Genomic DNA, 27,149 nt, shown 5'->3' on the forward strand with positions numbered 1-27,149 from the left:
CACCAAGATTGACCACCTTCTGGGCCATAAAACATTTTAACAATTTAAAATAATAGAAATCATACAGTGTATGTTCTTAGACCCAGTGGAATTAAACTGGACATCAATAATAGAAAGATAGCTGGAAAATCCAGAAATACTTGGAGATTAAACAAATACTTGGAGATAAGCAGTTCTAAATAACACTTGAGTCAAAGAAGGATCTGAACAGAAATTTAAAAATATCTAGAACTAAATGAAGATGAAATACAACTTATCAACATTTGTGGCCTGCAGCAAAAGTAGTGCTTAGAGAGCAATTTATACCATTGAAAGCATACATTAAAAAAGATAAAAGAGGGGCCGGCCCATGGTCTAGGGGTTAAGTTTGCACGCTCCTCTTTGGTGGCCTGGGTTTGCGGGTTCAGATCCCGGGCGCGGACCTACACCACTCAGCAGCCATGCTGTGACAGTGACCCACATACAAACTACAGGAAGATTGGCACAGATGTTAGTTCAGGGCGGATCTTCCTCAGCAAAATAAAGAAAAAAACGAAAAAAGAGGGCCAGCCCTGGTGGCCTAGTGGTTGAGTTCACTGCGCTCCACTTTGGTTGCTCAGGTTCAGTTCCTGGGTGCGGACCTACACTGCTTGTCTGTGAGTGGCCATGCTGTGGTGTTGGCTTGCATACAAAAAAAAGACGAGGATTGGCAGGGGATGTTGGCTCAGAGTGAATCTTCCTCAGCAAAAAAAAAGAAAGAAAAAAAAGATCTAAAATCAGTGATTTAAGCTTCCACCTTAGGAAACTAGAAAAAGAACAAATTAAATCCAGTGTAAGCAGAAGAAAAGAAACAATAAAAATAAGAGCCAAAATCAATGAAATTGAAAACAAGACATCAGTAGAGAAAATCAATGAAACCAAAAGCTGGTTCTTTGAAAAGAGCAATAAAATCAATAAGCCTCTAGCCAGACTAAGAAAAAAAGACACAAGTTACTAATAATAGAAGTGAAAGAAGGGACGTCACTACAGATCCCATGGACATTAAAAGGATAATAAAGGAATACTATGAACAACACTGTGCCCACAAATTTGATAACCTAGGTGAAATAGGCCAATTCCTTGAAAGAAATAATCTGCCAAAACTCACACAAGAAGAGATAGACAATCAGAATAGGCCTATATCTATTAAAGAAATGGAATCAGTAATTGACAACCTTCCAAAACAGAAAGCACAGGGCCCAGATGGGTTCACTGGTGAATTATACCAAACATTTAAGGAAGAAATTTACCGATCTCTACAATCTCTTTCAGAGGATAGAAGCAGAGGGAATACTTTCCAACCCATTCTGTGAGGCCAGCATTACTCTATACCAAAACCAGACAAAGACATTACAGGAAAAGAAAACTGTGGACCAATATCTCTCATGAACATAGGTGCAAAAATCCTTGACAAAATATTAGCAAGTTGAATCCAACAATGTATAAAAATAATTATATACCACAACCAAGTGGGATTTACCCCAGGTATGCAAGACTGGTTGAACATCTGAAAATCACTTAATGTAATCTATCATATCAGTGGGCTAAAGATGAAAAATCACATGATCATATCAATAGATGTGTAAAAAACATTTGATAAAATCAAATACCCATTCATGATAAAAAAAACTCTCAGCAAACTAGGAACAGAGGGGAACTTCCTCAACTTAATAAAGCACATCTACAAACAACCTACAGCTAACCTCATACTTAATGGTGAGAAACTAGAAGCTTTCCTGCTAAGATCAGGAACAAGGCAAGGATGTCCTCTCTCACTATTGCGTTTCAACATTGTACTGGAAGTCCTGGCTAATGAAATAAGACAAGAAAAGGAAGTAGGAGGTTTTCAGATTGGGAAAGATGAAATAAAACCATCTTTGTTTTCAGATAACATGATCATCTATGTAGAAAATCCAAAAGAATTGACCAAAAAACCCCACAAAACCTGGGAACTAATAGGTGATTTACAGCAAGATTGCAGTATACAAGTTAATAAACAAAAGTCCATCACTTTCCTATATACCGGCAATGAACAAATGGAATTTGAAATTAAAAATGCAATAAGATTTATACTAGCATTTCCCCAAAATGAAATAGGATTAAATCTAACAAAACAGGTATAAGATCTGTATGAGGAAAACTATAAAACTGATGAATGAAATCAAAGAACTAAATAAATGGAGAGCTATTCCATGTTTATATGCAGGAAGACTCAATATTATCAAGATGTCAGTTCTTCCCAACTTAATCTAGAAATTCAATACAATCCCAGTTAAAATCCGAGAAAGTTATTTTGTGGATATTGACAAACTGATTCTAAAGTTTATACGGAGAGGCAAGAGACCCAGAACAGCCAACTCAATACTCAAGGAGAAGAGCAGAGCTGGAGGACTGATGCTCCCTGACTTCAAGACATACTATGAAGCTACAGTAATCAAGACAGTGTGGTACTGGTGAAAGAATAGACAAGTAGATCAGTGGAACAGAAGAGAGAGCCCAGAAATAGAGCCACATAAACATAGTCAGCTGATCTTTGACAGAGGAGCAAAGGCAATACAACGAGCAGAGAGTCTCTTCAACAAATGGTGCTGGAACAACTGGACGTCGATGTGCAAAGCATAAATCTAGGTACAGAGTTTACACCTTTCACAAAAATTAACTGAAAATGGGTCATAGACCTAAATGTAAAATGCAAAACTGTAAAACTCCTAGAAGATAACAAAGAAGAAAACCTAGATGCCCTTGGGTATGGCAGTGACTTTTTAGGTGCAACACCAAAGTCACGACCCATGAAAGAAAGAATTGAGCAACTGGATTTCATTCAAATTAAAACGTCTGCTCTGGGAAAGACAGTGTCGAGAGGACGAGAAGACAGGCCACACACTGGGAGAAAATATTTGCAAAAGACACATCTGCTCAAGGGCTGTTATCCAGGATATACAAAGAACTCTTAAAACTCAACAGTAAGAAAATGGACAGCTTGATTAAAAAAGAGGCTTAATGGGGCCAGCCCAGTGGCGCAACAGTTAAGTGCTCATGCTCCGCTTCGGCGGCCTGGGGTTCGCAGGTTCAGATCCCAGGTGCAGACCTGCGCACCGCTCATCAAGCCATGCTGTGGTGGCGTCCCGCATATAAAGTAGAGGAAGATGGGCACAGATGTTAGCCCAGGGCCAATCTTCCTCAGCAAAAAGAGGAGGATTGGCAGAGGATATTAGCTCAGGGATAATCTTCCTCAAAAAAAAAAAAAAAAAAGGGCTTAAGACCTAAACAGACACCTCACCAAAGAAGATATACACATGGCAGATAAGCTTATGGAAGGATGCTCAACATCATATGTCATTAGGGAGATGCAAATTAAAACAACAGTGAGATGCCACTACGCACCTATTAGAATGGCCAAAATCCAGGACACTGACAACATCCAATGCTGGTGAGGATGTGGAGCAACGGGAACTCTCGTTCACTGCTGCTGGGAATGCAGAATGGTACGGCCATTTTGGAAAACAGTTTGGCAGTTTCTTACAAAACGAAATATACTCTTACTGTACAACCCAGCAATCATGCTCTTTTTTTTTTTTTTTTTTTTTTTTTTTTTTTAATTCAGTTTTTTTCCCCCCAAAGCCCCAGTAGATAGCTGTATGTCATAGGTTCACATCCTTCTAGTTGCTGTACGTGGGACTCGGCCTCACGTTGGACGGAGAAGTGGTGCCTCCGGGCGCTCCCGGGATCCGAACCCGGGCCGCCAGCATCAGAGCGCGCGCACCCAACCGCTAAGCCACGGAGCCGGCCCAGCAATCATGCTCTTTGGTATTTACCCGAATGAGTCAAAACTTATATTCACACAAAAACCTGCACATAGATGTTTACAGCAGTTTTATTCATGATTGCCAAAACTTGGAAGCAACCGTGATGTTCCTTAGTAGCTGAATAGATAAATAAACTGTGGTACATCCTGACAATGGAATATTATTCAGCACCAGAAAGAAATGAGTTGTTAAGCTATAAAAAGGCATGGAGGAACCTTAAATGCATATTACTAAGTGAAAGGAGCCAATCTGAATAAAATTCAACACTGTATGATTTTAACCATGTGACATTCTGGAAAAGGAAAAACTATGGAGATAGTAAAAAGATCAGTGGTTGCCAGGGTTTGGGGTAGAGGGGAGTGATGAATAGGCAGAGCACAGAGGATTTTTAGGGCAATGAAAATACTCTGTATGATACTGTAATGGTGGATACACGTCATTACACATTTGTCCAAACCCATAGAATGCACAACACCAAGAGTGAGCCCTGATGGTGAACTGTAGACTTTGGGCAATTGTGATGTGTCTGTGTAGGTTCATTGAATGCAACAAGTGTAACCGTTGTTGCAGGATGTCAGTAATTGGGGATGTTGTGTGTATTTGGAGACAGGAAGTATATGGGAACTCTCTGTACTTTCTGCTCAATTTTGCTGTGAACCTAGAACTTCTCTAAAAAAATTAAGTCTGTTAAAAAAAATAGCACTCCTTCGTGTCCCTTTGCAGTCAGTCCGTTCCCCTCCCTCTCCCCATCGCTGGATACTGTTGGTGTGGGTGAACCGCTTATATGTTCTCCATTCCTGTATTTTGCTTTTTCCAGAATGTCATATAAATGGAATCATATGGAAGTAGCCTTTTGTGTCTGGCTTTCACTTAACATAATACTTTTAAGATTTATCCATTTTGTTGCATGTACCAGTAGTTTATTCCTTTTTATTGCTGAGTACTTTTCTACTGCATGGCTACACTACAGTTTGTTTTTCCATTTGCCAGATGATAGACATTTGGGTTGTTTCCAGCTTTTGGCTTTTGTGGATACAGTTCCTGTAAACATTCGTGTCCACGTCTTGGGTGGACATGCTTTCATTTCTCTAGGGTAGGTACCTAGAGTGGGATGGCTGGGTTGTATGGTAGATGTGTGTTTAACTTTAAGCAACTGTCAAACTATTTCTGAAAGTGGCCATCCCATCTTGCATTTCCACCAGCAACGTATGAGATGTCTTGTTGCATCACATTCTTGTTTGTACTTAGTATTGTCAGTCTTTTTAATTTTAGCTGTTCTAGTAGGTGCCTAGTGATATCTCATTGTGGTTTTGATTTGTGTTTCCCTGATGACTAATGATGTTGAACAATTCTTAAGTACTTATTTGCCCTCCACATGCCTTCTTTGATGAAGTGTTCACTTTTTTGGACTAATTTTTCATTGGGTTGTTTATCTTCTTAGTGTTGAGTTTTGAGAGTTCTTTATATATTCTAGATATAAGTCCTTTATCAGATAATGTGTTTTGCAAATATTTTCTCATTGACTGTGGCTTGTCTTTTCATTTTCTTAACAGTGTCCTTTGAAGAAGAGCATTTATAGTTTTAGCTTTTCTGTTTTGGTTATGATCTATTTTGAGTTAATTTTTATGTAGGTAGGAGTGTCTGTGTTGGGTTTTGTTTTGCCTGTGGAGGCCCAGTTGCTCCTCTGTGGGAAAGCCCATCCTTCCTCTGTGGAATTACCTTGGCACCTTTGGGTGTTTCTTAAATATATTCTGTTCCTTTGATCTAAATATCTATCCTTTTGCAGATACCACAGTCCTGGTTACTGTAGTTTTATAGTAACTCTTGAAAACAGTGTGAGTTCTCCAACTTTTTTATTCATTTAAAAACTTGTCTTGGCTGTTCTAGGTCCTTTGTATTACTATATAAATTTTAGAATCAGCTTATCAATTTCTGCAAAAAGCATGGTTGGAATTTGATTGGGATTGCATCGTATCTGTGAATTTTAACAATATTGAATCTTCTGATTCATGAACATTCACACATTTTCATTTATTTCGATCTTTTTTTTAAAATAATTTTTTTTGTTGTTTCCCTTTTCTTTTCGTTGAGTAAGATTGGCCCTGCGCTAACAACAGGTGCCAATCTTCCTCTTTTTGCTGAGGAAGATTGGCCCTGAGCTAACATCTGTTGCCAACGTTCCTCTATTTTGTATGTGAGCTACCACCACAGCATGGCTGCTGACAAGTGGTGTAGGTCCGCGACTGGGAACCAAACCCGGGCCACCGAAGTGGAGCACACGGAACTTAACCACTAGGCCATGGGGCCGCCCCCTACATAGATTTTATTTTACTTAATCTTATCAGCGACACTGCAAGGACACTGAGTCTTAGAGGGTTAAACAGCTTGTCTGAGGTCCTGCAGCTCAGACGCATCAGGGCCACAGCAGAGGAGGGACAAGACCCAAGCCAGAGCCCTGTGTCCCCCTGCCATGCACAGAGCACTCTCTGTGTGCCAGGCTCCAGGCCAGGACTTCTATGAACGTCTTCCCACTTGATCGCTGGAGGAGAGCCAAGCTAGTACTGTGGTGAGCCGTTCTACCGTGCGTGGCTCGGCCAGCTCGCTGAGGGGGAGACTCGGTGGTGAGAGCCACATGCTTGTACGGGGGAAGCTGCAGTGCTGGGCTGCGGCCCCCTGGGGGAGGGCCACGAAGCGGGGTGCAGACCCGGTGTGGATCGGGGCTCTGCCACTCGCCGGACCTCTCTGAGCCTCAGTTCTTCATCTGTACAGACTCTGTTCTGTGACCCTGTGAAATGTAAATCTAGTTGTATCATTTTCCTAAATAAAATGACTTTATTGTCATAGTTACTTGGCGCTGCTCCACTGTGGTCCGCCGGCAGTGCTGGCGAGAGACGAGAGAACACAGAAGCTGGGTGTGAGCAGCGGGAAGCGGTGGTGGCCGTTTGACGTGGACGCAGCACCCACGCATGTGATCGGGTCTCATATCTTACAGCAGTGTCAGTCCAGGATCACCTGGAGATTCAACAAAGAAAACAACGGGTCCTTCTCCATGGACGGTTTGTGAACCCGGCTCTGACGGACTCCCGTGGACCTAGAGTGAGGTCGTGTCTCCCCACCACGGCCTGCGAGGCCACGGGACCTGGCCCTGCCCTGCACTTCACTCTTCCTTCCTTTCACCCTGTTCTCTGCACCCTGGCCACGCGGATGGACACCAGAGCGTGTTCCTGCCACAGGACGTTCGTCCGTGTGGGGCCTTCCCCCAGACCTCTGGTCACTGGGCGTTGCCGTGTCCTGAGGTCCAGTCGCAGGCGTCCTTCTCAGAGAAGCCTCTCTCCACCTGTCACAGCTCCTTGTTTCGTGACCTCAGAGCCCTTCTTCCGCCTGAAATTGCTTGTCTGTGTGTTGTCTCCTCCCCCAGAACGTGGTTCCACCAGGGCTCCTCTCCGGTTCCTAGACCCGCAGCTATCGCAGTGGAGCTCAGTACTGGTTCAATAACTGGGTGAATGAGGAGGATACTGCCCACTGCGTACGTTGTGTGAGGCTTAAATAAGGTGATGGGTGATGAGTGCCCATGGTAGGTCTCCTGGAAACATTAGCCCCAGGCCGTTCCTGCCTCCACACAGCAACACGCACCCATGCCAAGGCTGCCAGCCCTGGCCTCCAGTGCCCCTTCTCCTGGTGTGGTACCTGGAGAGGCCCTCGCTCTCGCCGGGTGGACAGTGCAGGTAATCAGCTCGACCTCCGTCGCTCCAGCTGGGGCACCGTGACTTGAGCCTCACTAAGCTGTTTGTGAACCTGATGGCATCCTGTTCTTTTATCTTGGGGGTCTTTCTGAGAAGACGGCCAGCAGGTCCTTTGCTTAGGATCCTTCGTCTGCTGGGGAAGATCACTCAGGAGAAGGATGTTTGGGGAGCCCAGAACTGGGCCAGAGAGAGGCACAGGGGCAGCTGATGGCCAGTAGGTCACTGTGGGGCCGCCCTGCCACCTTGGCCATGAGGTCTTCAGAATCGGAGCACCCTCTCCCTTGGGCGGGCTGGCCGCAGCAGACCCGTTCCTTCTGTTCATAGGTTTGTTTGGTCACCCGCGCAGTATTCACTGAGACGTGGTTCCTGACCTCAAGGAGTTTCCCTTCTGGAGGGCAGAGAGGTGCGAAACAAGTGACTGTCCAGGTGCGTGGCTACAGCTGTAGCCACTGCTAGGAAGGACGGGGGGCGGAGGGAGGACGAGGAGCTTGTGCGGCTGGGAGAAGGGGTGTGTGCGCGTGTCTGCGCGGGAAGGTGCAGGGGCGGGAGGTGTTCCAGTCAGAGGAGATGGCCCGCGGGAAGCTGCTGTGGCCGGAGAAAGCACAGCACAGTCAGGACAGCAGGCGGCACTTAAGTGGGACAAAGAGAACGACAGGAAAGGTGGGGGCTGGAACGGCAGGCAGGGCCGCGTCAGCCTCCCTAGCTGACCCGCCCTCCGCCTCGGTTAAGGAGATGTCCTAGGGCTCTTGTGGGGCTTAGCACGGTGCCCTTTCCTCCAGAAAGAAGCCGTCCATAGCCGTCGTGGTCTCACCCTCCGATTTCACACGTGGGGAGATGGGGGCCGGTGGAGGGCAGGGACGTGCCCTAGGTCGCAGTGGGCCGCATGGAACTCCCTCTGAGGCGTGGGGCCCACACCTGGCTGGGCTGTGGCTTCCAACTGTTCTCCACTAGAGAACCAGGGGGAGCTTCTGAAGAAAGCACATCGGATCCCTGCACTGCTTAAAACCCGTCTCTGGTTACACTGCATAGTCCTAACAGGGTCTGTGGGGTAAAAGTGCGTGCTTGCAAACAGCAGAAGTTGAGAAAGATGTTGGAGGGACATCAGGGTGGGCCAGGGGGCGCTGGAGCTCCCTGCTGCGGGGCTGGCAGGGAGGGGGCCGCTTGTCTCTGTTCTGTGGCTCCCTCACGCTGCCAGAGCCCGGGGGTGGGCTCGGGGCCTCCTGCCCACTGCGTGGCTGCAGTGGGGTGGTGAGGGGTAGGAGGGCCTGGGGGGAGCAGCCAGGAGCCGTTTCAGCCTCTGTTGCAGGAGGGCACCCCCTGGACCACGCCCCACAGGGAAAGGGGAGGATGGACAGCCCGTCAGCAGCGGGAGGCCCTGTGTGTGGCCCCTGTGCCCTCACGCCCCCTAGGTCACTCCCTTTCTGTCGGCTCCCCAGCCACGCCTGCCCCTCTCTGCCGTAGCACCTCACACACACTGTCTGCCTGAGAGGCTGTCCCTACCCCCTTGTTGAGTCAGTTGACAAGTGGCTTCCTGAAGAAAGCCCTCCTTGGCTCACCGGGGGTAGGATGGACCGGCCGGGTCAAGGCCCTGCAGGCTGATTCTTGGTAGCAGTTTTCCAAGGGTCATGTAACAGCTCGTTTCAGTGCCCCTTGAGCTCTGCCCCCTTTCCTCTGTCCTGAGAGCCTGACAGTGCGTGCACACGGTGGGAGCCCGCGGGGCATTCGTGAGTGCTGGACGGATGAGAGGCTGGCACGTCCAAGTGGTGCTGGGCAGGACTGGAGTGGGGAGGGGCCGCCTGCTGGAGCCAGGATTCTGTTGCCTTCTAGCTGCAGGGATGTGGACAAGTCGCGCGTCTCCCTGAGCGTCGGTTTCCTTGGCTGTCACTGGGATAGTCACGTCTCCCTCTGGGCGGGCACCCTTCTTCCTGGGGAGAGCCTGGCTGTGCCTGGGCCTGACGGCACTTTCTCCCCACCTGTCCACGCTGCAGTACGCCTGGGTGGAGAAGCACTTCGGCCCTGACTTCCTGGAGCAGATTGTGCTGACCAGAGACAAGACCGTGGTCTCTGCCGACCTTCTCATAGACGACCGGCCGGACGTCACAGGCAAGTGGCCGGCGGGTGAGGAGCGTGCGGGGCGCTAAGCGCTCGGATGAATGGCTTGTGGGCCGGGCCTCAGTCCCCACTCCTAAGGGGCCCCAGCCTTGAGCCGGCAGTGAGTCTCTTCCTGTTGGGAAGACAGAGTTCTCAGCGTCCGGCCCCAGAAGGGGCACTGCTGGGGGTCGGGAGAAGCAGGTCCCAGTCGGGGGTAACTTGCCAGTGGCCTTGGGTGAGTCACTTTACACCTGGAAGCCGTGCCTTCCTCATGGTAAATGAGGGCCCAATTCTGGCTTCCACACATCTGTTTTTAGCAGCAGAACCCTTTTCTTTCTAAAAGCAATTTGAACTGAACCTAATATATAAAACAGAAAAGCAAAGCATACTCTTTCTAGTTGAAGGTGTTTTGAGGGCTGTATTTATTCCTTTTGCTTGTGATGTCCCTTCCCAAAAAAAGAAAGAAAGAAACAAATCTTGGACTGACTTAAAAAGGAGAGGGGAAGTTTATTGTTGCACCTAATGGAAAAGGTGGGCAGGAGGGCTTCAGGCACGGCTGAATCTAGGAGTTCAAACAATATCAGTGAAACTTCAGTTTCTTTAACTCCTGGCTCTGCTCTGCCTTCGTCCTCAGGCAGGCTCTCTCCTCCTGGTAGATGTCAGTGGGGTTTCAGGGTTAAATCCTGTTCTTTTGGACACCTCAGTGGGAAAATATGGAATATTTCTTTCCTAATGGCTTTTAGAGCTGGCTTGGGAAACATGCCCATCTCTACCCTAGGCATTGTGTCCAGAGGGTAGAGTCCGCGGCTTTGCCCACCCCTGACCTCCCAAACCACGCAGTCTCCCAAGGAGAGTCAGAGCACGGCACCAGCAAGGGCTGTGACCTCGAGGGGCCCAGAGCTTCCATCTCGGACGCTGGGGAGCAGGACAGAGGCCTGTGCAGGAGGCGCCGGGGGCCAGGCTGTCACCCGGGGGGCGGGGTCACCGTGCTCAGTGCCAGTGGACATGTGGATGTGAGGGGTTGAAGCTTGGGGGGTCTCGCGGGGCCCGTGGTCGACAGCTGTGAGCTGCGAAGCTGGCCAGTGCAGGACGGCTGGGCGTGGGGGAGGGGAAGGGCAGGGCGCCAGCAAGGCTCGGCCTCCGCCAGTGACCGCGGCGACGCTGACCGTGGCGACGCTGACCGCCGTGGTCACTGTCGGCCGAGCACAGCCGTGTGCCGGGCCGAGGGGCCCGTGCAGGCGTCTCCCTAATCCTCGTGCCCCCCACCCCCGTGAGACGGGCAGTGCAGTCACCACTTCACCCACGGGGAGGCCGAGTCTGAGGGGCGAGCTGCGTGCCTGAGGACACCGGGGCGTCGGTCCCAGGCGGCCGCTCCGGGTCTCCTGGCGCTGGACTCACGCTGCGTTCCCGCCCACAGGGGCGGAGCCGAACCCCAGCTGGGAGCACGTCCTCTTCACCGCCTGCCACAACCGGCACGTGCAGCTGCAGCCCCCCCGCCGCAGGCTGCTCTCGTGGGCGGACGACTGGAAGGCCATTCTGGACAGCAAGCGGCCCCGCTGAGCTGGACTGTGCTTCGGGCTCCTCTGCGGGCCCCTGACCTCAGGGCTCCCAGCTCAGGGCCTGGGGGGCTGGTGCTCTGGCCGGGGGCTCCCTCTCAGCCGCCCCCGGCCCCCTGCACGGCTCCTCTCCTTCCCCAGCCCTGCCAGGCCTTAACCCATCTCGGGCAGGGCGGGCCCGGGCCAGACGCGTGCGGCCACGCAGTGCAGGCCGACCTCCCGGGGCCAGGCGCTCCCGACGGGAGGAGCCGAGGGCATTATTCAGAGGGCCAGCAGTCCGCCCCTCCCTCAGGGACAGCCCCCCTTCCCCGGCTGGCGGCCCATCAGCAAGGGGAACAGCAGGAGCAGGTGGGGATGAGCCCTTGCTCCCTGCCCGCCAGTCCAGTGTCCCCAGCGACCTGCCGCGGATTCAGCCAACACAGGCCGCGTTCCGGGGCACGCCGGGCTCTGTGCTGGGGCGCACACGGCCCAGCCTTTGACCAGCTCAGGGGTTTCTCGTGCCTCGCTCAGGGCCCAGCAGAGAGTCAGCAGGCTTGGACATGTGTTGAAGGCATGAAAAATAAATGCTGTTTCTGCGTCGCCCAAGGCTGCGGCCTCCTCGAGCCCCTGCCCCAAGGTCCTCCAGTGTCTGGCCCGGGCACCCAGCCGCACATCTTGCAGGTACCTGGGTCGTCCCCCTGCACTGATGAGAGGGGCTGAGGAGGTGCAGCTTCACTGTTCACTCCACTGTGGGTGCTGCCTGGGAACCCCAGAGGGACGGGGCCCTGATGGTGGCAGAGCTGGAGGCCATGGTGGTCCCCTCGGTCCACGCCCCACACCCTGCGCTGACTGGTGAGGTTTCCCTCAAGTACCCCTTCCCATGCCTGCCCCCAGGCTCCAGCCCTCCCTGGTCCCCCAGCCTCTGCCCCTCTCCCGGGGCCAGGTTCCTGTAGGGTCCCAGGAGCCGTGTGGCGGGAGCACGCTGGTGTGCCTGCTTTTGTCCCTCTCCACCCACTGGGAAGTGGCAGCTTGAACAGCCACCCCCAGCTTTCTTGCTCGAAGGCTGCGGGGCCTGTTCTCTTCCACTTCCTGCCCCTGCTGCCTCCCCATCACTGCCCTCGCAGGGAACCCTACTGTCCACCTTGGGGTCCTGGCAGGCTGTCAGCCCTCTGTGACAGGCACTCTTGGGCTGCCTTGTGACGGGGTCAGGTGGGAGGAAGGAGGAGGGAGAGGTGCCCGAGGCTCAGGGCTGGCGGAGCTTCTTGACCTGCTGGCCCTCAGGGCCTCCCGAGCCCCGGTCAGGCAGCAGGGACTCTCCTCTGCTGCGCCCCTCCCCTGGGCGGGCTTTATCCCTTGGGGTGGCGGCTCTGCGGGGCATCCTGATGAGGAGTGCATTTGGGGTGGTAGCACGTGATGCAGAGGCCACCTGGCCTCAGCAGGGCCGTGTCCAGAGGGGTCCCTGGCGTCCCAGCCTGTGACCCTGGAAGGGAGGGAGACCCCAGAGTGCTGGCTCCCCAGCGGCTCCCCGAGACCCTCTGCCGCTGCTCACACGAGGACACAGACAGGACACAGCTGCTGTCTGAGGGCCAGGAGACCGTGTCACGTGCACGATGTGGTGCTGCCCTTTCTTCCTGGGCCCGTTCACTCTGCCGTCTTCCACCCAGTTGCCAGCAGGGGCTGCCCATCTGGTCCTCCACGCCCTCTCATCAAAGAGCTTCTCCCGCTTAGCGTTGTCAGGTCTAGATTTAGCGAGACCTCCTACTCGGGACTGCCCGGGGCGTTGCAGTGTCTGGCCTGATGGGAGCGGCGTCTTCCCCTGGACTCGGCCTCCTGAGGTAGGAGGAGCCCCTGCCACGGGCCAGGGTTTGTGCTGGCCCCGAGGCCACAGCAGTGACCCTGACCCGTGCAGCCCGCCCTCACATCATTGTAGACAGTGAAGTGGGGCAGCAGAAATCCACCGAGTTCATTTCTGTAGTGCGGCTTTGTTCTCCTGATGACAGAAACTCAATCCTGCCAGGTCTTTCTTGGCCACATCTGGTTTCTCCTGCTCATCCCCAGGGAGTGTCCGAAGGCCAGAGGTGCTGACTTTCCGCAGGGGTGTCAGTGGTGAGGGGTGTCTGGTCTCCCGTGGTCCTCAGCCTCATGCTGCTGTTGCCGGACCAATGGTGCGGCACTGCTGGGGTAGCCTGTCCCTGAGGTCAGCCTGGGGACCCCACGTCCGGTGGACAGCCTCTTGGCCACAGGGAGACAGCAGTCACCTGCGGCCGTTTCTCCCCCACACCTGGCGCCTGGTGAAATGCAGGGAGCTCTGGGGCCTTGGGCAGGGGCGGGGCGGGGGAGGTCAGGGCATGGAGCCCACTCGGGGCCAGCCCCTCCCTTGCATCTGCCAGCCCTGCGGCCTGCTCCCGGCCTGTGCCTCTAGGTGCGCTCCTAACAGAGCTGTGGCACTGGTGTGCTGCCGAGTCCTCGGGGGGTGACGCCGCTAAACCCTTTCCTTTTAAGCTGATGCTGCTCTGAGTTGTACAGGTCGGTTGAGAAACTCCAAAGCTACACGTTGCCACCATTTGTTCTCTGCTCAGCTGGGGTCCTTCACCCTGAGGTAGCAGCCACTTCATCTGCCCAATTAGTTTAAAGGAGAAAAAGTCATTGCAGAGGCAAAGATGCTGTGGTCAGGGCTTCAGAATGTGGCCCACCAAGCAAATGGAGAACACCACACTGTAATTACGGCGGGTGCCTCGAGGAGGCGGGTGCTGGGGGTGCTGGTGGAGCGGGGCCCAGGCAGCCCATGGCTGGCATGGGCCCGCCCAGCAGGCGTCTTAACTGAGACCTGGCTGGAAGAGGGGCGAGCCTTCCTGCCGAGGGAAGGCCGTGCAGAGGCCCTGGGGCAGGAGGGAGTTGCTGAGGAGTGCAGGAGGGAAGAAGGCCGCAGGACTGGAACCTGAAGAGGAGGGGGGTGGGAGGTGGAGCCTGGGCGCCAGGCGTGGAGGTGCTGCCTGCCCTGTGGCACGCTGCCGTGGGCACCTCTTGTCCTCACCATGCCGGGAAGGGAGGGGCACCTGGAACAGCTGAGGACGTAGGACAGGACCACAAGGCTTTATGATTTTCTTCTTGTCAAACAAGACACAGACAACTGACATGAAGGTGACTTTCTTCAGCGCTTGAGAAGTGTGTGTGTTGCTTCAGAGCCGTTTAGTGAACCACAGGAAAGGAAGGCCGCCTCCGGCTAGGAGAGCCCGGCTTGTCCTGCCCCGAGATGGGCGCCGCGTCAGCCTGGCCCCTCACCTTTCCCCCTGGCTGGCCTCGGACGCCTCAGCCCTTGTCCACAGTGGGGACTGACCCCTTTGGAAATGTTGAGGACACTGGGACCAGCGCCCCTGGGAGGAGCGTGGTCCTCCAGGTCAGCTGGGGGTTCAGGCAGAAAGACTCAGTGTAGTTTCTTCACTTTTCTGGGGCACAGTTTCCCAGTGGGGACCCACAAAGATGGCCATTTCTCGGCACTTGCTGTGTTCCAGATGCTGACGATCACCTCATGTGGCCTCACGACCACTTAACCGACGGGGCTGTGGGCTTGGTGGGGTCAGGTGTCCCGAGGGAGGGTGAGCCAGGTCAGTGGTGCCACCAGGGTGAGCCCAGGCAGCCGCCGTCTGGGGCTTCTGCTTGTGACCTTACACACGGCCCTGTCCTCCGACCCAGAATTCCCTGAGGGCTCAGGTCTCCATGGATGAGGCGGAGTCTGGGCCCAGCTGGGCCTCCCTCTGCAGGTGGGTGCTCAGGCAGGCAACTGCAGCAGACGCCAGGCACAGGTGCAGAGGCTCAGGCCAGAGCTGTGGAACAAGCTGAGGAAGGGGTGTGGGGAGGAGGGAAGCTCACTGATTCCCCTGTGGGCCAGGCAGAGAGACGTATGTGATGGGGATGAAGATGCTTCGTCAATACCCCTGTTGCCCTCGGTTTGCCAGTGTCCTCCCCTGCACACCTGCCATTCAGTGAAGCCCGAGTGCCATTGCCCCAAGGGAAGGTAGGGCAGGGGTCTGGGGCGAGGAAGAAGGAGACGGCCTGGTAAGTCCCCACTAGAGAGAAAGTGGCCTGCTGGTACTGGGTCCAGAGGCCACGGCCACGGCTAGAGTGAGGATGAGCCAGGTCCCTGGGAGGTGGACCCCCACCCCCTCAAAGTGGAGCCGTTGAGCAGATGAGGTAGGCCTCCAAGACCCTCCTCTCCCTCTGGCATGGAAAGGAAAGAATCCAGGAGTCCCTGGATGCCTGGGTGGGCGGGGTTGTGGAAGATGGATGAGGATGCTGACTGGGTGCTCAACAGGGGACCACCAAGGAGGGGCAAAGTGACCCTGGGGCCAAGGGCTGCAGGGGGCCGCTCAGTCTGCCTGGCCGCCAGCAGACCTTGTTACCCCTGTGTAGGGGGTGGCGGTGGAAGCAGGTAGGGCAGAGGCCCCTGGCCCGAAACGGGGTGACATGCCCAGTGCCCCATGCAGCAGCCGGCTCCTGGATCAGATGTCCCTCTGGCAGGGACAAAAACGAGGGAGGACCTCTGAGGAGCAGAGGGGCTATCAGCCCCTGCAGGGAGTGGGGACTTTGAACTGATTAAGGGCTTTTCGAAAGAGCCTGAGTTAGAGACCAAAGAAGACCATGTCAAGTGGAAAGAAACTGAGTTAGTTTTAATTGGCAATTAAAAAAAGAAATAGTGATGTTACAGTTAATAGTGAACACTTACCCACACATCTGAGTTCTCGTCTGTATATGTACATGTTTAGTCATCCCCGGGAGGCCAGGGCTCAGAAAGGGTCACTGACAAGCCCAGGCCACCCAGCCAGCACGGCTGGGGTCCAGGAGGCAGCCTGCAGTGGGGGGGACTTGGAACAGCTGGAGAGTGGGGCCTGCCTGGCCACCTGCCTGAGCCCGTTTCCAGAGTTGGTTGCAGGAAAGAGGGACGTTGATTCCAGGACGTTGTGGCTTGGTGGAGGAAGCTGACTGGCCCTGTGAAACAAGGTGGTGGGCTCTGAGGCGGGAGCCCCCACTGGGGGAGGAGGGCTGGGCTCTGGAAACTCCCATGGGCAACAGGGGCACTTGTCCTGGTGTGGCCACCAGGTGGCAGCACAGCCCACTGGAAATGGACTCGGGGAAGGGAGGGAGGGAGATGGAGAGAGAGAGAGGAGGAGAGCTGGGGGGGATGCTAGTGATTAGTGAGTGGACAGGCAGCTGCAGGGGAAGAAGGCGGAGAGGCCACATTCCATGAGCCCCCACCTGGCCCTCCTGGACCAGCTCTTCTTGCCCCTTCCTCCCAGGCTGCTGTGGACAAGGTCTGGTCCTGGATGTCAGCGAGGCTGAGGACCTGTGTCCAGCCTGCCCTGCCAGCAGAAACCTTATCTCCAGCCAAGACCTTAAGGTGGCCTGAGGAGAAAAGTCATCCTGCCTCCAAGTCAGGAGTCTGTGCAGGTCCCAGGCCAGCCTTGGCCTGGACCTAACCCGTCACTGGTCCCCGTCGCACTGAGGATAAAGAGGAGACTTCTCAGCACTCAAGGAGGACCCTTCATGACCTGCCCCCACCCCGTCTCTCATTTGCCCTGGACTCCTTGCAGCTCCTTGACTGCATCTTACCTATGTCTGCACATGCTGTTTGCTTCCATTTTCTGGAGGCCTTTCTGCACCAACCCTGACCTCTGACCTCCTGGTTGGGAGTCGGTCTGCCATCTCCCCGAGCCCCGCACCTCCGCGGGAACGAAGGGCTGGTCTGTGGCAGCAGCTGCATTTGCAGGATTTTATCCAGAACTGCCCAGTCCTGGGGCTGGGCCACAGAGAGGAAGAGGCCAGCTGAGTCACAAAGCAGCGGCCCTCAGAAGACTGGGCCGGGCCGGGACGCAATGGCTCTTAAGGATAGAAATGCGTAGTGATAGGAACCAAATCACCTGCCCAGAGAACACCTTGGCCCTATTGGCAATTTGGATGAAAAAAAAAAAATCCTTAATTAGATTCAGCAGAGCTGGCTTGGACCCACAGGCTGAGGTCTAAAGGAGGCCAGAAATGATCAGGGTATTTAAATCTAGGAGCTGGGAGAGAAGGGGGCGAGGGGACGCGGCCTGGGATGCAGCAGTGTTACCCCGATCCTGCAGCTCCCGCCCCTCCGTGACAGGACAGGTCAGGAGAGGCAGGCCACGGTGGCGCAGCTGCCGTTCACACGGACGGCCGCAGGAGGGCGCCGGAGGACCCATTCCCGCCGCTCGGCGCCGCCCTGGGGCCCTGGGGCAGTGGTCAGCCTCCCGGACCAGACCTGCTCCGTGTTCTGGTCCCACACTGGTGTCCCACCAGGTCTTCTCTGAGTCCTGTACATTGCGGAAACTCCCGTAGGCGGGGCACAGAGGGGACCGCAGCTACGGATTAGAGCAGCTGCGGAGTAGAAGCGCATCGGCCTTAACCGCCGCCTGAAGAGCCGAGCGCGTGGGGGCGTTCAGGCTCCAGGGGCGGACCGCGAGGGAGACTGTGGGCCCGGGTGGGCCTGGTGGGGGAGAAGGCAGGCGCGGGCGGGCCTCACGGGCTCTGTTCGCGTGAGCATTCCGTGGTCGTGGGGGCCCGTGCGCGCTTCCTGGCTCCCTCCAGCCCCACGCAGAGCCCGGGTGCGGCCTGGAGCCCTGGCACGTGCTCCACTGGCCACAGCGTGTTCCAGGGGGACTTGCATTCCCTCCCGCCGCAGGCGCCCAGGGGTCCGGCCCGGGGACAGCGGGCCGCGCCGAGCGGAGCCCTGGTCCGTGTCCCCTCGCTCCCGTGTGCACGACCCAGGCCTGTTCACACGTTCTGTCACCTCCTGGCCCCTGCGGGCGTTTGAGTCCCTGACCTCTGACTAGCAAGGCACAGGGGTCCCCGCTGGCCCTGGCCCTGTTCTTTCACCCCACCCGCCCCAGCCCGCAGCGCCCCCTTGTCGCCCTGCTCGCCCCCGACAGTCCTCGCAGACTGCCCGCGCGCACGCCTCTCCGCCGACCCCTCGCACCAACGGCATCACCACCACCCTCGCCCTGACTCTCGGGGCGTTTCCGCGGAGCCGACGGAAGGCGCGTCGGGAGGAAGGGGGGACCCAACACTTACGAGCACGTGCCAGACGCTTTACCGCGGCCTTCTTCCCACGTGACCGTGAGGTGAGGGCGGCGCAAGCTCCTTCCGAGAAGGCGGAGCCCAGGCCCTCCCCACCCTCCACCTGCCCCGGAGCGAGCTCGGCGCCTCGAGGCATCGGGAGCCCAGAGGCGCCGGGGCGCCGAGGGAGCGGTCGGCGCGGGGCTGACTCGCACGAGGCCTCCCCCGTCCCGAGTCCCAGCCACACTGGAAAACAACAACGGTGCTGTTGGCGAACCAGAAACTGTGCCGAATGCCTTAGAGGTGGAGGGCAGCTGGGCGTGACGGCAGGAGGGAGCTGTGCGAGGGCGTGGCTGCTCGGAATGTGGAATGTGAGAGGGGCCGGAGGCCCTGGGGGCGGGGTGGGCCGGGGGGACGGGCGTTACTAGGTCCTTGGGCCCCTGGCAGGAAAATTGTTTAGGGTCCCTCATTAGGAGCCGCCAGGTGAGTTGAACCCTCTTCCCCACCACACACACACAACACACACACACACACCCACCCACCCCTGGGCCAAGCGGAGAGCGCAGGTATCTGTGTTTGGGGGAGTGGGGAGAGTGAGTGTGGATGCAGGGGTTGAGGAGACGGGCAGTGTCCCGGAGGACTGCCGACACTCCGCGAGAGTGGAGAGCCCCAAGCACAGGACGTGCAGGATTGTCTAGTGGTGCATTCCAGTGCTGTGGGAAAAAGATTTGATCCTTGCAGCTACAGGGAACCTCAGATACAAAGATGCACCCCATGAATGACAGGCCTTAAACTCCTAACAAGAGAACTGACACCCACAGAAAGGAAGTTAATATAATCAGAACAAGAATTTAGAACAGGTGTAATCTATATTCTTAGATGTCATTGACTATTGAATCTTCAAAAAGATCAACTAGGGAATTTGGAAAATTAAAATCTGATCATTGTAAAAACAAACTGGGCTGGATAGTGGAATGAACATAGCTGAGGAGTAAATTAGTGAGTTGGGAGATTGATCCGAGGACTTCTAGAATGTAGCACAAAAGGACAAAGAGATAGAAAGCACGAAATAAAAGAGATATAGAGGATAGAGTCAAAGTTGCATTTCCTAGTTGAAAAGGAGACAAGAACACAGGAAAGAGATTCCCCAGAGTTGAGATTGAAAATGTCCCAGAAATCCAATTAAAAGAGGTTACCAGCAGTAATCAAAACAGCATGGTACTAACACAAAAACAGACAGATCAATGGAACAGAATCGAGAGCCCAGGAAAACCCCACACATCTATGGACACCTAATTTTCGATAAAGGAGCCGAGAACATACAATGGAGAAAGGAAGTCTCCTCAACAAATAGTGTTGGGAAAACTGGATAGCCACATGCAAAAGAATGAAAATAGACCATTGTCTTACACTGTACACAAAAATTAACTCAAAGTGGATTAAAGACTTGAATGTAAGACCTGAAACCATATAACTTCTAGAAGAAAACATAGGCAGTACGCTCTTGGACGTCAGTCTTAGCAGTATCTTTTTGAATACCATGTCTCCCCAGGCAAGGGAAACCAAAGAAAAAATAAACAAATGGGACTACATCAAACTAAAAAGCTTCAGGGCCGGCCCCGTGGCTTAGCGGTTAAGTGCGCCCGCTCCGCTACTGGCGGCCCGGGTTCAGATCCCGGGCACGCACCGATGCACCGCTTGTCCGGTCATGCTGAGGCCGCGTCCCACGTACAGCAACTAGAAGGATGTGCAGCTATGACATACAACTATCTACTGGGGCTTTGGGGGGAAAAAAAAAGGAGGAGGATTGGCAATAGATGTTAGCTCAGAGCCTGTCTTCCTCAGCAAAAAAAGAGGAGGATTAGCACGGATGTTAGCTCAGGGCTGATCTTCCTCACAAAAACAACAACAACAAAAAAAACCCCAAAACTAAAAAGCTTCTGCACAGCAAAGGAAACCATCAACAAAAAGAAAAGATCACCTAACAATTGGGAGAAGATATTTGCAAATCATATATCTGATAAAGGGTTAATATCTAAAATATATAAGAACTCATACAACTCAACAACAACAACAAAACAACCCAATTAAAAAACGGGCAAAGGATCTGAACAGACATTTTTCCAAAGAAGATAGACAGATGGCCAACAGGCATGTGAAAAGATGTTCAACATCACTAATTATCAGGGAAATGCAAATCAAAACTACAATGGATATCACCTCACGCCCGTCAGAATGGCTATAATTAACAAGACAGGAAACAAGTGTTGGAGAGGACGTGGAGAAAGGGAACTTGCATACACTGCTGGTGGGAGTGCAAACTGGTGCAGCCGCTATGGAAAACAGTATGGAGATTCCTCAAAAATTAAGAATAGAACTACCATATGATCCAGCTATTCCACTGCTGGGTATTAATCCAAAGAACACAAAAACACTAAGTCAAAAAGATATATGCACCCTATGTTCATTGCAGCATTATTCACTATAGCCAAGACTTGGAAACAACCTAAGTGCCCATCAATGGATGGATGGATAAAGAAGATGTGGTCTATATACACAATGGAATACTACTCAGCCATAAGAAACAACGAAATCCAGCCATTTGCAACAACATGGACGGACCTTGAGGGTATTATGCTAAGTGAACTAAGTCAGAGGGAGAAAGTCAAATAGTCAAATAAGTGAGTCAAATGATCTCACTTATAAGTAGAAGATAAAAACAACAACAAACAAACACATAGAGACAGAGATTGGATTGGTGGTTACCGGAGGGGAGGGAGGAGGGTGAAAAGGGTGACAGGGCACATGTGTACAGTGATGGATGGTAGTTAGTCTTTGGGTGGGGAGGACGATGTAGTCTATGCAGAGGTTGAAATATAATGATGTACACCCGAAATTTATATAATGTTACAACCCACTGTTACTTCAATAAAAATAAATAAAAGAACAACATAACCTTAAAAAAAAAAAAAAAAGAGGCTGCCAGTGACAGGCAGGCTGAATGAAAAGAGATCCACTACTGGACAGAGTGTTGAAATTTTAGAACACTGGGGATAAAAAATTATAAATATTTCCAGAAAAAGCGAGTACTTGTAAAAGAATGTAATACTAGAAGCAAGAAGAAATTGAAGTAATTATCTTGAAATTCTGAGAGAAAATAATTTCAAACTCAAAATTCTATACCCGGCCAAATGTAAGAGTAAAAACACATCCTGAAGACATGGAATGTCCCAAAATGTTTAGCACTGGAAAAATTCCTTTTTGAAAATATTACTAACTGATGTGCTCTAGCAAGAAGAAAAATTAACCCATGAAATGGAATACAAGAGACAATGGTGAGCCGAGAACCAATAAAACTTTTTAAGTCTAAGTGAGTGTTGGTTGCTTAAGAATGTTGGGATACTTTTCAGAGCCGGGAACAAGGGACTTGGAGAGCCTGGCAGGGGGAGGGTGCTGGCTCCCGCAGCCCCTGGGGTCCTGGGATGGACTGCACTGGCTGTTCTGACGCTCCCACGGGTCAGGACAAGACATCTGGTTCCACTCAGGCTCTCAGAGCAAGAAGAGACAGACTCCTGAGATCGTCTCTAGTCCGACCCTGTCATTTTACAAATAAGGACTCTGCAGCCCAGAGAGGTTGCCCAAGGAGCCCGTGGTCCTGCAGCTGGTTGGTGGCTGATGGCCAGAGCCAGGGAGTGGCTGACACTCTCTCGAGATGGCCCAGCCTCTCTGCCCACAGTGTGACTCCCAGGGCTGAAGGAAGACTGTCCCCAGTGTCCCCCAGGAGCCCGCGAGGCAGAAGGGAGACCAGAAGACGACTTTAGCCTGTGGCCAGATGCTGTGACTTCGGTTGATTTTTTTTAAAAAAGTGTGGTAAAATACACATAAGATAAATTTTACCTTTTTAACCACTTAAAAATGTACAATCCAGTAGCATTAAGTACCATATTGTGTGACCAGCACCACTATCTAGTTCCAGAACTTTCTCATCACCCCAAACCCATTAGCAGTCACTCTCCATGTTCCCCTCTCCCAGCCCCTGGAAACCACCCATCTACTTTCTGTCTCTGTGCACTTGCCTATTCTGGACATTTCATATGAACAGAGTCAGACAGTGGCCTTCTGTGGCTGTCTCCATTCACTTAGCACCATATTTTCAAGATTCGTCCACGCTATAGCATACATCACGACTTCATTGCTTTTCACGGCCAAGCGACACTCCACTGTGTGGATACGCCACGTTTTATGGTTACCCATTCGTCTGTTGATGGCCACCCAGGTTGTTTCCACCTTTGGCTGCTGTGAATAGGGCTGCCGTGAACACTCGTGTGCAAGCTTTTGTTCGAATACCTGCTTTCAGTTCTCCTGGGTCCACACCCAGGAGTGGAGTTGCGGGTCACATGGTTCTGTGTGGACCCTGTTGAGGAACCAGACTGAGTCCCACAGCAGGTGGAGTCGGGCTGCCCTTGCTCTCTGCATTTGGCACATCCCCCTGCCCACTGCACCTGCGTCTTTGCTGCAGCCCCACCTGTTCTCCTGAGTTCCGGACCCACAGCTCGCACTTGCTGGCCCCTTAGACCTCCCATCGCATTGTGCCTTTCTCAGATCTGCTCCGCCTGCACCTGCCCCTCCTCTCTGACACTGACAGCCTCTGCTCAGTGTCCCTGCAGCCGGGGTCCCGGCAGGTGATTAGCCCCAGCCTCAGGCTGGCACCTGGGCCACAGGTCATGGGGGGTGGCACACGTATCACCTCATACACATATCATCTCATTTATCCTCACAGCAAGCCCACGAGGCAGGTACTAATATTGTCCCCATTTTGCGGATGTGGAAATGGAGGCTCAGAAATGTTCAATGACCTGCCTGAGATCACATAGCTAGTAAGTGGTGGAGTGAGGGTTTGAAACAGGCAGTCTGTCTCCTCGGGGGTTAAGACAGAAGCTTGGGCTCCTGTGAGCAGTAGAAAAACCCTCTGGCTTTGCGGAAAGAAGGTCAGGGATTAGGACTTAGGCTCCAGAACAGATGGAGGAGAGCCAGTGGCTCTTGGGAGCAGCGGCCCTCTCAGGGGGTGAGGTCAGAGTGAGGGTCCCCGCGGGGGTGGCAGTCATCAGATCCTGCATTTCCCGGCTGCTGTGGCCCCGAGGGCCTGCTGGGCCCGGGGGAGTGGACAGACAGAAGCTGATGGCAGGAGGCGGTTCGGAGCTGACGGCCGACTGAGAGATGATTTTGTTCTGACGCCTTCATCCACTGGAATGCGTATGCGCCATTTCCTGGTGGGATGGCCTGTATTCCCACGGGACGGGTGGGCTGGGAGCAGTGGGGTGCATCCAGGCACTGAGTATAATCCACAGCTCGATGGAAGCCCCAGGCAGTGGGTGGAGGTGGGCGAGGGTGTCCAAGAGCCCATGAGCCCCCGGGCCACAAACACTGGCCAGCAGCCACTCCAAAAGCCCCTCCCCAGATGATGAACCAGCCTTAGGGCTGACAGGATGGCTCTTGTGCCCCCGGGACAGAGACTGGCCTCTTGGTCAGCCTCCTGCCCCAGTCGGAACCCCATGGACCACGCGCCCTCCTTCTGCAGAAAGCCTGGGTGTTCGCTGCAGCTGCGTTAGAAGCTGTGCCAGGCCTCTCGGTGCCCCCTCGAAGCCCAGCTCCCCTGGGGTTCAAGCTAATCTCTGAGGGCAGAAGGCAGAGATGGGCTCGTCAGTGTGCTGGCCCTGTTCTAGGTGCAAGACCATGCTGGGGGGCAGGCTGCGTCCCCGCCTTCCTGAGCACGGGCCACGCAAGCAAAGGAGAAGGTGGCTGGAAGTCATGAGGGCCCCCATTCTCTCCCCTGTGTGGATTCTGAGTTGGCCGGGCCACCTCTTGAGGCCTGGGACCCTCCCACCTGAGCAGGGACCCTCCCACCTGAGCAGGGACCCTCCCACCTGAGCAGTCCAGCTGGCTGGGGGACCTCGGCTCTCCTTGTGGGTAAACTGGTCCCCTGGTTCCAGCTCCCTGAGCCCTTTCCCCACTAGGGCCTCTAGAAAACAATTTCTGAGCCCACGAAGCTAAAGATCAGGTGCCCAATGGTGGAGACCTCACTGAGGAGCCAGCGCCTTGTGAATCCCGGGAGAGAGGGAGAGAGGGAGGGAGGAGGATGGAGGGAGGGACAAGACGGAGGAGCAGGAATTAGCTAGGAGAGGAGGTGGAAGGCGTGATGGGAAAGGGATAATGTGTGAGGACCCCAGGGCAGGAGGGAGATGGCCGTGGAGGCTGAAATAAGGCCCATGTGACTGCGAGTGACGGGGACGAGTGTAGACAGGATGAGGAGCAGGTGGGGATGAGACAGAGGAGGGCAGAGCCTCCATCCTGCCCCTACTCATGGCCTCAGCCTTTATGGCACCTTTGGTCATCAGCCTCCTGTTACAGTGACCTGCGAACACCCTGTTGCCCTGGGTGACTGTAATGTCTGCAGGGTCACAGCTTGCCTGTCTCAGCTTAATCTGCACTTGGCACGGGGGCTGGTCGGCGCCTGATGAGTGTCTGTAGGATGGATAAATAAATGGATGTGCGAATCAACCAACCAATCTCACAGCGAGACAGAAACCAGGGTGAGGTGAGGTCTAGGGACCTGTGTCCCTGCTGTGGCCCTGAACTTTGGGCAGGAGTAGGCAGCCCCTGGGTGGGGCTTCCAGAAGGCAAAGGGGGGGTATGTAAAGGAGCCAGACAGGGAGAAAGAGAAAGGTTTCCACAACTCTCCTGGGAGGTGAAGTACCTTCTTGAAAACTAGGAGGGCTTCCTGGAAGAGGCAAACCCATGGTAGCTGGCTCGCCCCGTCCCACTGGGTGGCTTCTGACCCATTCCTCCTGGAGCCCAGAAACCCAGCCTGTCCCCCTTCCAGCAGGGGGTCCCCTCCCCTGGTTCCCAGGCCTGGGAGGGAGCCACAGGAAGTGGGGGCAAGGCCGCCGTCCCTGCTCAGGGACACTGGTTAACTCATCAGGCTTTGCTGTGAGTTCTGCACCCTTCCGCTGAATATTCAGGCCACTGTCAGCTTAGCCTGCGTCTGTGCGGCTCTGTTGTTACAGCCCTGGGGATGGCTGACGGAAACATGTGAAAGGACACAAAAGGTTGAAAAATGTAAAAGCTGGGTGCCGGCTGTTTTGTTTGGACAGCAGGATGACATCTGCGTTCTGTCCCAATGAACCGCATCCTGTCCCCTGCCCGAGGGCCCAGGGGCTCAGGAAACCCTGTTCAGGCCCCATGTGGCCATCCCCCCTTGTGTGACCCTGGCCACGCCCATCCCCTGCCCTGCCTGTGTCCACCATCTGAGAAGATGGGATGGCACCAAGAGAGGTTAGGACGAGCTGATTCTCACTCGACTTTGGGTGACTAAAGAATGTTTTCCCTGCAGGGGACGGGGGCGATGGGGAGGCAGGCTCCCTCCTCTGTTTCCCTATCCCCTCCTTCTCCATCCCTTTCACTAATTCCCCTACAAAGGCTCCACTTGTGAACGCAGAGGAAAGGCCCTGTGGGCCCCTGGCAGCAGGTTGGAGGCCGTGGGGACGGAGAGCCCTGGTCTCGGCTCTGCGGCTCACTTGCGGTGACACTGGGCAACACACACAACCTCTGGGTCTCAGTTCCCTCGTCCGTTAGAAGGGAGGTGGTGGTGCCGCCCTGCTTGCCTCACACAGCCGTGGCGGGAATCCAACGTTGCGATACGTGTGCGGTTGGCAATACTCGGAGTCCCTTCAGTGCCGCCAGTGTTCATATGCTGCAGTCCAGACTTAACCCAGCACTTACTGGTGCCAGGACACACACAACAGCGGACATGTGGGTGGGGTGGCTACCGGGCAAGCTGACTTCTGTGGGGTCCTGGCGAGGGGCAGGGGTGCCTCCGCTGCAGGGTGTGGTGGCTGCACTCAGATCTCTGTCCCATAGGTTCTCTGCAACGTGACCTGGCCTCTCTCCTCGAGTCTGGGTGGACGTGTAATCACTTAGGAGCGACAGGATGTGCAAAGCGCCCCGAGGCGGGAGCAGAGATGGCAGTGTGTTTTCCGCGTCTTCTGCTGGAACATCATGTAAGCGAGCGCAGCTGTCCGAGGTCGCCATGCTGTGAGGAGGCCCAGCTGGGCCATGCGGACGAGCTCTGAGGTCATATCAAGAGAAAGAGGTGCCCAGCCCGCCCCCGGGGCTCAGGACTGCCCAGCCGAGCCCTCAGAGAACCCCTGACCCACAGACACTGTGAGAACCAATGAAGGTCTTGTCTCAGCCACGAAGTTTAGGGGCGCTTTATTCTGCAGCAACAGTAGCTGGTCCAGAGGTGGTGACCGCAGGCTGGAGAGCAGGTTGTCCTTCAGAAACCTCGGGAAGGACCGTGGTTGGAGTGGCGTATTTGGCGTGGAGCAGCTGTGGATCCCTTGCTGAGCCGGTCTCTCTGGGCCTCAGGTGCCTCTTCCGTCAAGTGCAGTGCTGGGAGGATGGTGGTTGGGGTCTCTTGACCAGTGCTCACCAGTAGTTCCAGTTCTCCTTTCCTGGGTGGGGGGCTGCACTCCACCCTCCTGCTTCCCAGCGCCGGGGGGACCGTGTGCAGTGCTGGCCGGTGAGATGGAGCAGACGTGGTGGCGCCCCTTCCGGGAGGAAGAACAGATGTGTGACCTCCGCGTCTCTGCCTTGGCAAACCCCAAGCCCCACTTGAAGGGGGCGCTGTTGTGAGACAGCGAAACCCCTCTCAATCCGGGTTCCTGAAGATCTGCGGGAGACAGTCCCTCCAGTCAAGCAAACCTTTGTGGTTTTGAGCCATTGAGCTTGGGGGCTGTTTGTTGCGGCAGCATAAAAATAACTATCTTGACTGATTCAATGATAAAAACAAATAATAAGAGTGAAGTATACTCCGTTTTATTGTTGAG

At 54.1% G+C, this 27,149-nt stretch overlaps 1 protein-coding gene across 4 annotated transcripts in view; it reads left to right on the top strand.

The window, feature by feature from the left end:
- NT5M (5',3'-nucleotidase, mitochondrial) overlaps positions 1-27,149 on the top strand; it is a 64,569-nt gene that overhangs the window by 25,057 nt on the left and 12,363 nt on the right. Inside the window, exons 4-6 of one of the 4 annotated variants that reach the window (XM_087440277.1) lie at positions 7,892-7,993; positions 9,556-9,670; positions 11,076-11,375. In XM_087440277.1, the coding sequence (XP_087296403.1) occupies positions 7,892-7,993; positions 9,556-9,670; positions 11,076-11,218 (360 nt within the window). In that variant the 3' untranslated portion in view covers positions 11,219-11,375. Of the gene's footprint in view, positions 1-7,891; positions 7,994-9,555; positions 9,671-11,075; positions 11,376-27,149 lie in introns of those variants that run through there. The other 3 variants (XM_087440276.1, XM_004433402.3, XM_087440278.1) reach the window with 3 other exon arrangements.

Source organism: Ceratotherium simum, chromosome 16 (genome assembly GCF_057802395.1).
Source record: "Ceratotherium simum simum isolate JZ-2026a chromosome 16, ASM5780239v1, whole genome shotgun sequence".
Lineage (NCBI taxonomy): Eukaryota > Metazoa > Chordata > Mammalia > Perissodactyla > Rhinocerotidae > Ceratotherium > Ceratotherium simum.